Below are 15295 nucleotides of genomic sequence, written 5' to 3' on the forward strand. Positions count from 1 at the left end.
GGAAAGCAGTAGAAGTATGAGATGATCAGAACCCTCCAAACTTGAAGCATGGGAAGTCCTCTTAATTTTTTTTTATAATTTGGCAGAATATTTGAATTAATTGATATGCAAATGTAAAATTTGGAATATTTAATGTGATTTTATTGGATTGTTAAAGTGGAAAATTTAATAAAAAATAATTAAAAAAAGAAAACCACTCTTGACTTAATAGGAACTTGCCCCACGATGGCAACCTTAAGGATCAGGCCATTCAACACAGAAGACTTATTTATCCCTTCTGCTATGCATTTTGTTTTAAATAATATATACACCTGCTCAAATCCCTGAATTGTTTATTGAGACAGTTACACTTTAAAACGCATTATTTTATGCAAAGTTAGTAACCTGCTAATTTTACAATCCCAGCAATCCAGAAGACTTTGGTAGGTAGGCTGCAGTCTGTGTTAGGGACTTCTACACGTACACCTTCTGAGATGTCACCCCAGCAAGTCCCCATAGGCGCCTGCAATGTTAGGAAAATAAGTTAGAAACCATTTAATTCATAAAAACACTTATTTCCACCTATTAATACTAGCCAAGCTCTCTGGCTTTTCTTTCTGGGGCAAGCTATCTGGTTACTGCTTGTAAAACTGGTTAATTCATGGCTTACCTTTGTTGATAACAGTGCATCCCTCCCTCTCTCACCTGCCACAACCAGTGAAGTTTTACAGTAATTTTATTTTTCAGTAACCTCATAGTTAAAAAATCTGAATTAGCCTTGAAGTCCTTTGTTGCATTAATGACTCGACGTAACATCACTTCCTTAAAGTATTGTGTGAATAAAATGATTTGTGTAGCTTTCCCTTTTTAGCAATGGTCAATGTGTAGAAATTAGTTGCAATATTATTATTTTTCTAAAAGATAGAAAATGACTTCATTTGTCAGTGAGCCTGGAATATGAACTTTCTGCAGATTTTAACTACTTCAGGAACAACAACAGAATGAGCAACACAGGAATGGGAAGAGATATTGGACTAAATAGGAAATGAGCACAGTTTGCTATAATGAATTAACTTAATGAAGAACTGTTGAAATACCTTTGAAGATTTACTGATTGATATTTTAAAATGGGCTACTGCAAGAATAACTTTAAAAGAGAGTGCACATGCTAGAAAAGCATGCAGTTAATCTAGCTGTGGAAATATTCAAGTTCCTTCTAAAGTATACTTGAGAAGCTACAAGAAATAAGTCAGTCTCCTTACACAGATGTGTCAGCAAGTGATTCCAGGGCAACCAACCTTACTTTTCTGGCAAGGTAAATAGTTTACACATGAGGGGAATGTTAACTGAAAACATGTCTATTTAAACTCTTAGGGAGTAAGGAGTGCTTTAGCGGAAAATATACATGCCACATTAAATATTTGTGCCGTCAACTTGGAAGCTATACATAGAAGTCTAGGAGTGACAAATCTGGAGGCATTATGACCTAAAGCAGCAGCCCTCAATACTTACTAGTAGTAAGGCCTGTTGAATTCAGTGGGACGTTTGAGTAAACATGTTGAGGATTGGATTGGAAAATCCTGACTAGTTAAAATAGCAGACTGACAATCAAATGAAAACTATACAGAAGTAGTAACATGAATGTTGTGTAATGTTTCAGCAATGTATCATCTCCAGAATGAAACCGATCTACTTGTGAACAGGACCATTCTGATTTTGAATGAATTCTGGTCTTTACCAGATCATCTCTGGAGGAGGAGGAGGAGGAGGAGGAGGAGGATTCAGCAGCTCTTTATGGCTAGGTGCTGTCAAGGTTCAGAAAACAGATTGAGACTGAGTATTATTTTTTTGGGGGGGGGGTAATGCTGATGATAGAAGCAGGGCAGTTCTTATACGGTTAATCAAGTTCCATCGTGTTAAGTCTCAACAGACTATAGCTAATAGAACTGGTGTCCAGTGGGTTAAGAATTTGAAATTATGCATACACATGGTCAACCTGATGAGGTTTATGAAAGTACCCCCCCCCCCAAAAAAAAGAACAATCCAATAAAAATTATCACAGATCCAACAAGTTTAAAAGTTTGACCTCTTTCCTATTTATAAAGAAATCACATGTTTCTTTCCAATTTTGGTAAAAAGTACTGATATACTTTGTTTGGCCTTTTTGTGAAGTAGACCTTTTAAGTGGTCAAGTTCTAATTAGTAATTCAAAAGTTATCATGGTTTCCCCTCTCCATTAAGTAAAGTACTGGAAAAAAATACTGCTGGACAAGACTGAAGCTAAAATGTGGCCAGGAGTGCAATGCTTGCAGAGGGAGTCACCTAGCTGACAGTATGTGTGGTGTCTATTCCTTTAGTTACGAAATATCAGTGTGTGGTGCAATGGCTACAGTGAAGGCTTGTCAGCCTCTTTGGAACCATGGGCACGTGAGAGATTGTCATAAGGAATCACATGCCCCAGAGTCACAGATGCACCAATCCTATCTCATACTGCAGCTCCGCACACAACCTGTCCCAAACTGTTACCCATGGGAACTTTGTTAGAACAGCAGCGCTTCTTTTCTAGTATTTAATCTAACAACAACCCTGTGAGGTAGGCCGTATGGAGAGCAAGAGACTAGGGCCAGACATCCCTGTGAGTCGCACATGCCCATCAAAAACTCTGTTCGATTGAAACAAAATTGAACGCATCGGGTTTCAAAGTTTCGGATTGGTATAGGGGTATAGCAGAAAGTTAAACTTGTCCTTGTCTGTGAAGATCGCGGTTCTGCTAGTTCCTCCTACACCAATCCATATGGCTGTCGCTTCCAAAGAAAGCCATCATGGGTTTGGGTCTCGTGGCCTTGAAACGATGGTACACTGTGTATATCCAGCATACTGTCTTCTCTTGCGCAATACGCTTACTAGCAGAACCATAAGCATACAGATAAGAACAAGTTTACCTTTCGAACTCATGATGAAGGCATCCATCTTGGGCTCCTTCCCAATAAAAGGAAGGTCTGCCTGGGCCACCACTCTGATCCAGCGCACACTCTGGAGGAATTATCTGGGAGGGACAGCCGCCTTCCCTGCAAGGTAAGTTGCAATCAGGAAGGTCTTGATGGGCAAGGTCCAGGTTCATGTAAGTGGGCTTCCCAACCCAAAAAAAGGCTGACCCTATAACTTCTCTGCCTGGGCTAGCTAAGTATTACTACTGGCTTTTCTCAAATGCACTAAAAACACCAGGCAGAAATATTTAAGGCCTCTGGGGCTTTAGAACTATGGTGCAAGATATTTTTTTCCCCAGGTGCACCTGATATTTCTGTTGCATGTGCAGTGGCCACAATCCAGAGTTCCCTTCATGTGGGTGCAAGCACAAGGGTTCCCCACCCAAGAGCAGGCTCTCCCACCCCACAATAAATGAGCTGCTGTTTGTTTGTTTGTTTGTTTAAAAAACTAGCATAAATTTAAATAACTGCTTGCTTCAGACAAAGCTGCTGCATCGAATCAGACAGAAAAGGCTCCACTGCACATGCAGACCTCACATATCTCTCTGGATTGAGAATAATATCTGCATTTTAAAAAGGGGGAGGAGTGCTAGTACAGTAAGCCGATAATGCATCAGTGCCATCTAGTGAAAAGGGGGAAAATATTCCCTCATGTAATTACATACAGTTTATAAATAAATTGCATCGGAAAACCAGGTTAGAATGCACTAAATAAACAGTTTCTACTGAGTTCAATGGTGCTTACTCCCAAGTGTGCATAGGTTTAAGACCATCCACTATCTGATGCAGAGAACAATGCTAGTAGCTGTCATGTTTGTCTGCTATACTATTGTCAGTACAGGGGGATAAAGAACCTGTGTCTGGACAATGACTCCCATCATCCCTGATCATTGGCCATGCTAGCTTGGCGTGATGGGGGTTGGGAGTCCAGCAGCATCCGCAGGACCACAAGTTTCCAATCCCAGTTCTAGCACATATGGCCAGGTCTGCATGGTGAGCAAAAAGTGATGAAGATTCTTGCTGGGTCTGCACAGTGACCCTGATCTGTTGCATTTAACGATTCCATATCCATCCAATGCTCCATCCAATCCTTTGAAAACTGTAACGGGGCTTGTGCAACAATTAATATACTTTCCATAGGCCATCTTCCCCTCTTCCAGAAGGGTGGTGGGGCAAAATGTTTGAGATGCAAAGCTTTTACTAAGATTACTGCGGGAATTTGGTGTGTTTTGTAGAAATCATGCAACCCTCTAATGAAGTTAAGCCTAGGGAAAGCTCCAGATAAGACTTTACAACTTCCTCAGAACAAAATTACCATTTGTTTGCACTAGCAGCAATTAGGACTTAAATAAGAGGAAGCATTTGCACTCCTTTGTGGAACATCTGAATGCTAATTACTAGGCAGCCGATTTAATGTGCTATATGTTACTACGAGTCGTCTGCAATACCTATACCTGTTTATATGGGCACAGTGGAATGCATTAAAAGTAACGAAGCTCATTTCCTCCTCCTCAAGAAGAAGAAGTAGAGTTTGGATTTGATATCCCACTTTATCACTACCCGAAGGAGTCTCAAAGCGGCTAACAATCTCCTTTCCCTTCCTCCCCCCACAACAAACACTCTGTGAGGTGAGTGAGGCTGAGAGACTTCAGAGAAGTGCGACTAGCCTAAGGTCACCCAGCAGCTGCATGTGGAGAAACGGGGACATGAACCCGATTCACCAAATTACGAGTCCACCCCTCTTAACCACTACACCACACTGAACATATAGAACATATAGCTGCTAGAGATGGTTTTGAATGACGATTTGCAAGTGTGCACGCTCTTGGAGTTAGATTTTAAAACAGAATATACACACAGATGACTTCAGGCATGGAAACTAAGATTAAAAACATGGCTGTGTTGGCCAGCACAATCAATAGCAGATTATGTGTGAAATGCAATCAGAACAGTCTGTTGCAATGGTCTGTGCTGCCTACATAGTTCTGTTTTAATATGCACGTCCATTTAGTGTAGGTATGGGGAACCTCCAGCCCAGAGATCTAATTACATCTGGTGGGGGTCCCAATTTGGTCTGCCAGGCCATTTTCCCCAAACCACAGTCCCACAAATGCTGTATCAGATGAGGGGCAGGTAAAGGCATACTGCCAGTGCACAACTGGGACCCTTTAAAGGCCCTCCCGATGGTGACAGGAAGGCTCCCTCGCCAGTGCACAACCAATCAGCTAACCGTCACCAAAAGTAAACCAAGTGAAATATGCTGTGCTACTGAGTTACCACAGCTGATCCCACCCAAAAATGGAGCCTGAAGTCAGCTACTGTCAGCTTACTGGAACTTCAACCCCCACTTGGCTTAGAATTTCTATTTAGCCCAGTTGCCACACTACAAAGGAAAAACAGGTCATCTGACATCATAGTGAAGTCAGATGACTGTCAGGTGGGAGGACCCCACCCACCAAAATGGCCCAAGGGTGCAGCAATGCAAGATCCAGCTAACTGACTGGATTCAGCTCCCTACTCCAATTTAGGAAATACCTTAAAATTAGGTTCCAAATCCATACTTGGTCTTGAGTAATTCATTTGTGAGTCATTTAGCTTCATTAGATATCTCCCCATCCCCCCCAAAAAATCTCCTGTACTTTGATGTTGTTGATAGTTATTGCAAGTATGAGCAGCAGAACACAATCTTCATCACTGTGTTGCTCACCACATAAAGCAAGGAATTCAGGATGAATTTCTGAGACACATATTGTCATCTGCCTATGCTAGACTGAACTGAAAGAATTAGGAGAACATACAACATCTAATTGTGGTCTCCTTCCTCATGAATTACCATTATTTCTATAATAATACACTGTACACCAGAATATGCTCAAATATGGAAACACAGGGGCTGCCTTACGCATGGCAGACCATCTACCTCAGTACTGTTATAATGACTGGCAGCATCCAGGATTTCAGGCAAAGGTCTCTCCCAGCTTCTTCTGGAGATGCAGAAGATTGAACCTGGGACACTCTGCATGCAGAGCAGATTGACATCCAGCCAAAGCAAAATGCCGGTGAAAAAGCAGCTACAAAGTATGTGACTCAGCAACGTGCCTAAGTGCAAGTAGCAGGCAAACACCAAAGAGCACTTGTCCACCCTTGCACCTTCACTGCCACAGAGCTGACCATGTTTTCTTGGCTAGGTAAAGCTCTCCCTCTCATAATTCACTCTTCTGGTGCTCTTTAAGAGGAGGGAGAAAGGGCACCTCCCAAGTCCTCAGTTATCACCCAACGGAGGAGATGCAGCAGAACGATCATAAAATCAGAATTTGAGGGGGCTTGTATGCCAGAGCTACAGCAAACCCAAGAGATGGGTGTCCAGCCTCTATGTTAAGCTCTCCAGTGACAGCTTGCCCATTCACCCACCCACCAGTAACTGGTTCCATCCTCAAACTGTTCTTACTGTCAAGAGGTTTTTCACAATGCTCAATGAAATCCACCCTCCTATAATCTATGCTCATTAGATCTACGTCTGCCCTCTGAGGAGCACTGGATAGATCTTTGCCCTCTTCCATGTGACAGTTTTTCACATATTTGAAAAGTGCCATTTTGCTCCCCTCACCTTCTTCTCTTCTGGCTAAACATACCAAACTTATTGATGGGGGTGTCCAACAGCAGAATGTTCTCTGCAGGGACAATCATCTGGTGCCTGCTATGTTAGGGACCATGTATAACTGAATTTATTTTCCAGATATTTTAATGCATACAATTTAAATCATACTTCTGCTGTTAGAGTAATTGATTGTTTCATTTATTGTTGTTTTGTTGGATTTTATTGTATGTTTCAGTGATAGTTGCTTTGAAAGTTACTTTTGAACTGAAACCTAGGATACAAATATAATGTACAATCAGTGCCCCCTTAAAGATATTTGAGACCTGAAGTCACTATTCCAGGCAACATCCCCCAGTGACACTTGTCCCTCCAAAATACAGGGGCAAGTATAATGTGGGGTTTTTTTTAATCAAAAGGAATTCTTTTCCAAGAATATGACTGCTCACCCAAGGTATCTCACTAGCTTTTCTGTGCCTTGCACGTGATACAAATTGAGCCTGAAAATTAGTGGTTTAATAAAGACAAAGTTCTGTTCTGAAAACTCATAGTCTTAATTTATTTATATGAGGCCTTCAACTTAATTCTATACTCAAAAAAGATATTCCCACTGTGTTTAATGGGCCTTACTCCTAATCAAGCATGTGTAGGATTGCAGCCTTAAAGACAATTCCACAATCCCCAGAATCATATATAAATTTAAATTGCTTCAACTTAAAAAAAAGCAAACCAGTCTGTCAGGGATAACCAGACCATCAAGAAGGCAGCTATCCTTCCTCTCTCACATGCTGCACGGGTTTCTTTGGTTGAAGGAAACAATCTCTGCTTCCCGATACAAATCATTTGTCTTTTTGCTGCAGCCACACCCTTGGTGCTTGCTGATTTTGGCCTGTTCTCTCCCAACATGTCTGAAGTCATTGACAATGCATGACTTGCACCATCAACAAGCAGGTGGCAACAGCAAACTACTACAAGGCAAAAAAAGATTCAGCGCCTGCCTCATTTTGGTCATGCTTTGTTCATAAAAGGGACTGATGGAACCCGGTCAGAATTACTGTTATCACATTTGCTTCTTCTGATCCAGCAGCTAAAATATGCTGAGAGAATGGGATCATGGAAAGGGATGAGTATGGTAGTAGAATTTGTCTTTTAAAGTTATGAATGTTAAGATCAATAAAAAACACAGGACAAAGTGGTATTCCTAATCCTGATAATTACCTAAACAGCCCACTATCTTAATGATAAAACTGGCCCTGCATGCAGCACAAAGGAAATGTTGAACTCATTACAATATGATCTTGGAGTGGTTTGAAAGTTTGACTTCCAGGAACTGAAGTCTTCTCTTCATTCACAGAAAACTTCCCATCCAGCAGAAGGGCGGGAGAGAGGCCACAAATTTATGCCCATTTCCCCTCCACTGCAAGAGACTATAGCAGGGAGAGGAATGGGCAAAAATCGGTTCTTCTTCCACTGGCAAGAGAAAACTCTGAAGCCAAACCAGTCTTGTTTTACAAGCATCACTTGAACCCATTCCTAAAACAACCTCATTGCGGATGAGTCTGCCAATTTGCTAATAAAGTAATTTATTGATCTTGATCTCTGTCACAGAAAAGGAGCAACCTTATTGTTATTATGTAGCTTTGTATACAATGCACCTTACTACTGACAGAGTGGCATATTACAACATGTTCCTTCTTGTGAAACTAACCTGAAAAACAAGCTTGTTTTGAATTCCATCTGCTTCTAAGGAGAGACAGTGCAGAGTTCTGTTTTGTTCACAGAAGATCTGCAGGCAATTTCAAAGGACTTTGTTTGATTGGGCTGGGCTGAGGTCCCTACCCAAGCCTGACAAACCAATAGACTGGGTTTCAATTAATTGGGCTGCTTCTCAAGGTCCACAGGATTTCAAGACAGTTTATTAGTATGCAAATTGACTCTATGCACACAGGCAAGAACCACATCCGAAATTTGCTTTTAAACTTTGCACACAGCTTTGACAGCTAGCATTTAAACTGAATAACATCATGCATCTTTGAAACGGAAGCTCCCAAGATTGTAGTTGTTAGATCAGTAAAATTTCATATGTGCCTAAGGATTGGAGGGAAAGCCATAGGATAAAATCCAGTTGTGCTGGTCTGCCAGCAACACTTTCTCACTCCCCACCAACTGCAGCCCCTCACATAACCCCAAAATTTGCTTTAATGGTGGGCTCTCAGAAGCAGATTTGGGGGAGTGAAGAGGGAGTTGTAGGAGGGAGGGAAGGTCCACTCTCACCAGGGTGTTGATAAATTCTCTGTTGCAATTATTTCATAGCTATTTATTAAAAATAATAAAATCAAAGACAACATACTTACATGCTTAAAACAATTAACAGGAGCGGCAGTGAAACTATTGCTATTGATGTAGTTGCCCCAACTGAAGCCTTCCACTGGAACAGATGCTAGAAAGAGTTACTTTATTTAGCAATGTGTACATACTTTACTAAATATATATTTAATACATATAAATTCTTTCCCAGTCTCTTTTAGGGTGGGGGAGGAAACAGAAATGCAGGGTAGTAAGTATGACTACAAGGTGAATATGGTGGATTATGCAAAGAAAATTCTTTAGAAATTTAACTTGTTTTTTCAAAAGAATATAGTCTGGAACTAATTAATGTAGGCCAGGAGCAAAAACAAAACAAAAACACAATTCTAATCCGTGCACTGATACCATCAGGGTTCATATGACAGTTATTATATTCAGTCAAATGGATATAGCAGTATGGGAAAGAAACCTATCTACCCCTAAAGCAGTCAATGTGTTCTGGTGAAAATGCCAATACAGTTGAAAGGCTGGAAAGCAAGGCACATGAGCCAAGCCCCTCAGAATGTTTCACAGGTTCACCCCAACAACCAATGCCCTTCAGCTTCAGATGAAGGACCCCACCCCACAATACTAGCAAACTTTATTCCTCTTATTCACTTGGAAATTGCTGAAATATGTGGTTAGAAAAACCTTACAATTCTTATTGAAATTATTCCCCAAAGTTGAAAAACTGGATGTTAACCCAATAATAATTCCTCACAGACTTCTAACATCCACGTTACCTGTTTTCGTCTTTGATTGGTTCTGTACCGTTGCTTGGTATTGGGCATATGCAGCTAATTTAGCAACTAAAGGTTGTTTTTGTAGCACTTTAGCCTTCTTTGTTGGAGGTTTTCCCTAAAACAACAAGAGCTGAATAAGGTTCTTTTCAAACTCACATCAAGACGTTTTAGAAGCAGGGTTTCTTGAAATCTGCTGCACAAAATGTAACACTACAGTTTCAGAAACAGAATTCATCAGAAAGCGTTGGTTGGCTGTTGTTTTTACAGTTTCTGGGTAAATCCCATTCAAAAGACTGCCTAGCCTGCTGCTATTTTAACATTAATTTGAATTTTCTTTAAATAGTCAATGTTACTATAACCAAGTGGCATTTGTGCACTGACAAAAATAGGAAAGGTGTAGCATGCATTCCATATGCTACAAAACTGATGTGCAATCCAAGCACAACACACACACACACACAAATATCTTTTGTTTCTGTGAAGGTCTGTACCAAACCAACAGATGCTACCAAAACCTATCAGGGCATGATATCTTCTTTAACTTTTGATTTCTCAAAGGAAACACAAGCAAAAATGGGGGGGGGATGTAGCTTATAAGCTTAATATATAAAAATCATGTTTCTGATCACTGCATTCTAACATTACAAGTAACACCGAATCCTAATTATTCAAAACTCTTGAACTAGGATTTGGGAGAGAGCAATGGAATTAGCCATGATCTTTCAAGCTTAACAAGTGCTCTCAGATGAAAATGCATTAGTATTCTGCTGTTAGAAGGATATCTAACACCGCAGGTGCAAATAGCCCTCGGCAGTTAAATTCATTGTACAATCTTTCCTTCAAGGCTGGCATTATGCATTAGCAAAACTGTACATTGCAAACATGATGGAATTTTTAAATAACATCTTATTATTATTCTTACACCAGCTTTTGCAGAGGCCAATTGAAAGTATTTGGACTACCAAGCTTTAAAGCAACTTTTACACCCATTATGTAATGGAGTGGAGGGGGCACTAGAGACTAACATTCTTCAGTCCAATCTCATCTGTGTATCTGAGGCTTGTAGTTAAAGTGTTCTCCGACATATATGCACAGTGATATGAATGCAGCTGTTTGTAAGGAAGATGTAACGAAGGTAATGCTGCAGGAGCAGTGTCTCCCTTATTTAACAGGATGTCCTTTTTCTCCCTGCATGCCCACAAAATCTGCTCCAGAGGGTCCCATGACTCTCTGGAACAGATTTGGAGAGGTTTCACAAGAGAGGAGGGAAGGGTCATTTCCACTACACATGTGGAAGTATGTTGCGTGGGTGGAATAGCAGTGTCGGACACAACCCAATGTAACTAAAGCTACATTTGTACACACTTACGTGGAAGCAAGTGTCATTGAATTCAATGGGACTCACCGTATTGGCCTGAATATAAGCTGCACTTTTTCTTCTCCAAATTTTGACTGTGAAAAGTTAAAGTGTGGTGACTGTGAAAAGTTAAAGTGTGGCTTATATTCACGACCTTACGATATCTCTGCTGAAACAGCTGCCCTAAGCTGCCCTGCCTTGCCTTCCAAGGCCAGAATGGAGAGCGCCCGTCCCGCCCAGCCCAGCATGCCACCACAAGGGCTGTTGGGAGGGTGGGACAATGGTTCCCATCCTGATCGCGGCTCCCAAATCTCCCCTGAACCACCGGAAAGAAGAGGAAGGGGGGAAGGCCACTGGCTCCCCCCCCCCAGAAAACAGCCCGGGGGAATGGGACTCATAGGATTGTCTTCTACATTTCCATTTACGGGTGTGAGTGCCTGCGGAATTTAAGGGAGCAGCTTATATTTGCGTATTGTCCCCCTCCCCTTTCTTCCCTTGAATTTTAAATATGTGGCTTATATTTGGGTGCAGCTTATATTCAGGCCAATATGGTACTTTTGAGTAGAAGTGTGTACAACTGCACTGCCTGGCTTAAAACCTATTCATTCTAATTTGAGAGGAAGGACAATTGATTTAATGGGACTTACACTGCATAACTATACATTGAGCTGAGCAAAACAGCCACTTTTGATGTGCGCAGTTATCTTAGGAGAATATTCTAAGCAGTAAGATACCTGTGCTCAGTATAAATTGCAGACAAAATTGTGCCAGAACTGACTATCCACATAAAATATTAGGACTGCGGTGGATAGCTCACTAAAAACACTAACTTACATTAACTTATTAAATAAATACATTCCAGTATCACATTTTCTTAGCCTCCAAATAATGGATAGGAATGGAAGAATCTGTTCATGAGCTGTCTGATCCTGGTTCAGATAGGTCAAACAACTTTGCTAGTTTTGCTGTCATGGCAAAATATGGTTTGACAAACCAGTCAGCATCTATTAAGTTCATTGTGCAAAAGGAAGAGGAAGTCATGCATAGATGGGAAACCCAGCCAGATGGGTGGTTTATAAATAAGAAATTATTATTATTATTATTATTATTATTATTATTATTATTATTATTATTATCTCATTCCTGATCTTCCAAATAATGGCTTGTACTTCTTGGTTTGTAAATGCAACAAACTTACAAACTTTGTTTTACTAAGAAGTGGTAACAACCACTAGGTTAGATACCGGTAGCTACTGTATTCAAGTGGTGAGTGGTTTTAATTTAAACATTTCTACAATGTTCTTTTTCTGTATTATCTCACAGCAGTTGACATTATGTAAACATACAACATATACACACAACACAATCCACATACTAAAATATTACAATACAAAAAAATGTAACCACTGTAGCCAATAAACACAACAAAGCCTTGTGGTACCTCAAACACTACAAGATTTATTGTGATATATACTTTTGTGGACTCAAGCCCATTTCAGATGCATAAAGCAAAATCGTAGTTGGCAGGTATAGAGGATGAAAACTGTAAGGTGGGAGGTGAATGGCAATGAGATACAAAGATTACGGACCATGATAATAAGAGCTTAAACATGTAGGCATACTTTTCTAATCGTAGACTGATAATAATTTACCCAGCTTTGCTGAGGTAATTGAATTACAACTATAATGGGGCAGGGAACCATTCAAAAGAAACAATCATAGATGTCAGGTATCCCTGGCAGAGGTAAGTCAATTAACACTTGCAGTGTAATAAAAATCCTTTTGGTGAAATCCAACTTAGTACTAAGTGCACACGGAGGGAAAGGTCCATTTGTACAGTGGACATGGGAGTAGAGTTGGGCTGTAGGTCTGGTCCTTGTGTCCTTATCTCTGCTATGTGGCTTTTTGTTGATGGCGAGTACCTGTTTTAGGTTGGGGGCTGTCTGTGAGCAAGCACAAGCCTGCCTTCCAAGGCATCTCATTGTCATTCAACTTCCACCTTACAATTTGGTTCTTTACACACCTGCCAACTAAGATTTCACTACATGCGTCTGACAAAGAAAGCTAGAGCCATAATGAATGTGTTGGTTTTCAGGCGCCACAAATTTTGTTGTTTTTGCTACAGGAGGCCAATGCTGCTACCCCTCTGGAAATTGCAATATTATAGACAAGCTATGAATTAATAAGCAGCAAATGCCTGGATGAACAGATGAGTCTTAAGCAGGTGCTTAATGCTGGTGATAAACAGAGAAGGGCTGTTGCCTTCACACCTGCTTGTGGGAAGCATCTGGTTAGCCAGTGCTGGATACCAGAGGCTGACTTTTGGGTCCAATCCAATAGGACTCTCATATTATATTTAACTCAAAAGCAGTTAACTTTTTTTTAAACAAATGCATTAATCTGTGTTGTAACAAAAAAGCTTATCTATATAATAAAGATAATAAAACTGTGACTGTACCGTTACCTGAAGTCTGGCCAGAATGCTGGCCTTCTTAGAGTTCGATGAGTAACTTCTTGAGCAGGAAACACTGCAGAAGCGCTTGGTTTTAGAGTAAAAGGCATCTCTGACACCAACCATCCCACACATTTCACAGGTAGCTAATAAAGGGAGAAAGATGGCCAATGTATTACATCTATACTATAAAGTGCCACATTCATTGTCAAGCAGCCATGGCTCTTTGCAGTCCACATAGAAGATAGTCAACTCAAGCTGTGTGTTGGCTATCAACACTTAGACACACCCCAAATATAAATATGCATTATATATTATATTTATAATACAATCCTTAATCAATCAGATATTTAATAGCTTGTATGTAGATTCTAAACAGGTTTCTCTCTTGGACTTCTTTCTCTCCCTCTTTCCTTAATTTGACATGGGAGATTCATTTCTGTTGAAGAGAATGAACTACCACTTCCACTGTACAAAAAAGTATGTCCAGAAGTTTGAATATTCCAAACAATTTACTTATTTGCACATAATGTGCTTTTCTCCAGATCTAACCCACAGAAGAAGGCTGGCAAAAGCTGACTTCCCTGCTCCTTCTCTCACTTCTCCCCAGCAGCCCTCCATAAAGGCTTCCAGGAGAGTCAGGGTCCTGTACTCAATATGCAGGCTGAGGGGCGAACCCTTCCAAAATTGGGTGAAGCATCCTCCACAAGTATGATACAAACAGTAGGGCTGGGCAATGTATTGATGTATCATCCAAAACTGGTTTGCGGTCTGCATTGTGATAATGGTTTCATAGTATCTGACACGGTGAAATATTGTGAATCATATGATGTATGTGTGTGCTTTGTAAAAGAAATTGTGGTGTTGGGAAAGCAGGTGATCACTTCTCTTATGATTCCTGATGCCCCTGTTGCTCTGTACTATAAAGCAGCGTTTCTCAACCGCTGTTCCGCGGCACACTAGTGTGCCGCGAGATGCTGGCTGGTGTGCCGCGACGTGCCGCGACGAGAAGGGCGATTTGCATCGCCGGGTCACGATGCGGGGCGAGCGCAGCTCTCAACAGCCACCACCACGGGAGGGTGGTTTTAGACAAACTTAAAGAAGCTGGCTGGATGAGCTCAACCTGAAACTTGCTGAGCAAAGGATTGTGCTGGCAGAGAAATCAGCGGCTTGTGAAGCCTTATTACAGGAGATTGCAACCAACACAGCAATTGGCAAGTGTTTCTTACAGTCATAATTATATAGTCAATATAGGGCGGCACAGAGTTAAATTTTTTAACTTTTTTAATGGTGGTGTGCCTCGTGATTTTTTTCATGGAACAAGTGTGCCTTGGCCCAAAAAAGGTTGAGAAACACTGCTATAAAGTAACAGTTGTAACAATATGTTAAAGGTAAGTAAACATGTATCAGTTTTAGACCCCAAAGTAGCAACAGTTGCAGGTATATTTGCCTCTACATAGTTCAACTGGTCTATCACGTTGTTGAACACGATGTTGAGCTGATGATATATCACGTTGTTGAAAACCAGATACAGTATTGCCAAGCCCTAATAGTGCATACTGCACTAGAAACGGTTACTTGAAACATTTGATTTCATAAAAAACAGGTAAGCATTTAAATAGCTGGGGTGTGTTATTGTCTTGTTTGTTACTATGTTATGTATTGTTGAGTTTTATACTGTCACCCACCCTGGGATCCTCAGATAAAAGGCAACACACACACACACACACACACACACACACACACACACACACACACACACGCTTCCCTCATCCCAAATCTTGCTCTTCTTTTCTTATCTTGCCCCCTACTATCCCAACTGGGATTAGAACTTCT

At 40.8% G+C, this 15295-nt stretch overlaps 1 protein-coding gene across 13 annotated transcripts in view; it reads right to left on the minus strand.

Annotated features, from left to right (window-relative positions):
- Positions 1-15295, minus strand: part of MBTD1 (mbt domain containing 1) — a 46832-nt gene that overhangs the window by 23546 nt on the left and 7991 nt on the right. For 3 of the 13 annotated variants that reach the window (XM_060271886.1, XM_035104321.2, XM_060271888.1), the window contains exons 3-7: positions 13466-13605; positions 9651-9765; positions 8916-9001; positions 8270-8347; positions 385-502 (exon numbers count right to left, since the gene is read on the minus strand). In XM_060271886.1, coding sequence (XP_060127869.1) covers positions 385-502; positions 8270-8347; positions 8916-9001; positions 9651-9765; positions 13466-13605 — 537 coding nt within the window. The other 10 variants (XM_060271890.1, XM_035104326.2, XM_035104328.2 and 7 more) reach the window with 6 other exon arrangements.

The sequence above is a fragment of the Zootoca vivipara genome, chromosome 2 (assembly GCF_963506605.1).
Source record: "Zootoca vivipara chromosome 2, rZooViv1.1, whole genome shotgun sequence".
Taxonomy (NCBI): Eukaryota; Metazoa; Chordata; class Lepidosauria; order Squamata; family Lacertidae; genus Zootoca; species Zootoca vivipara.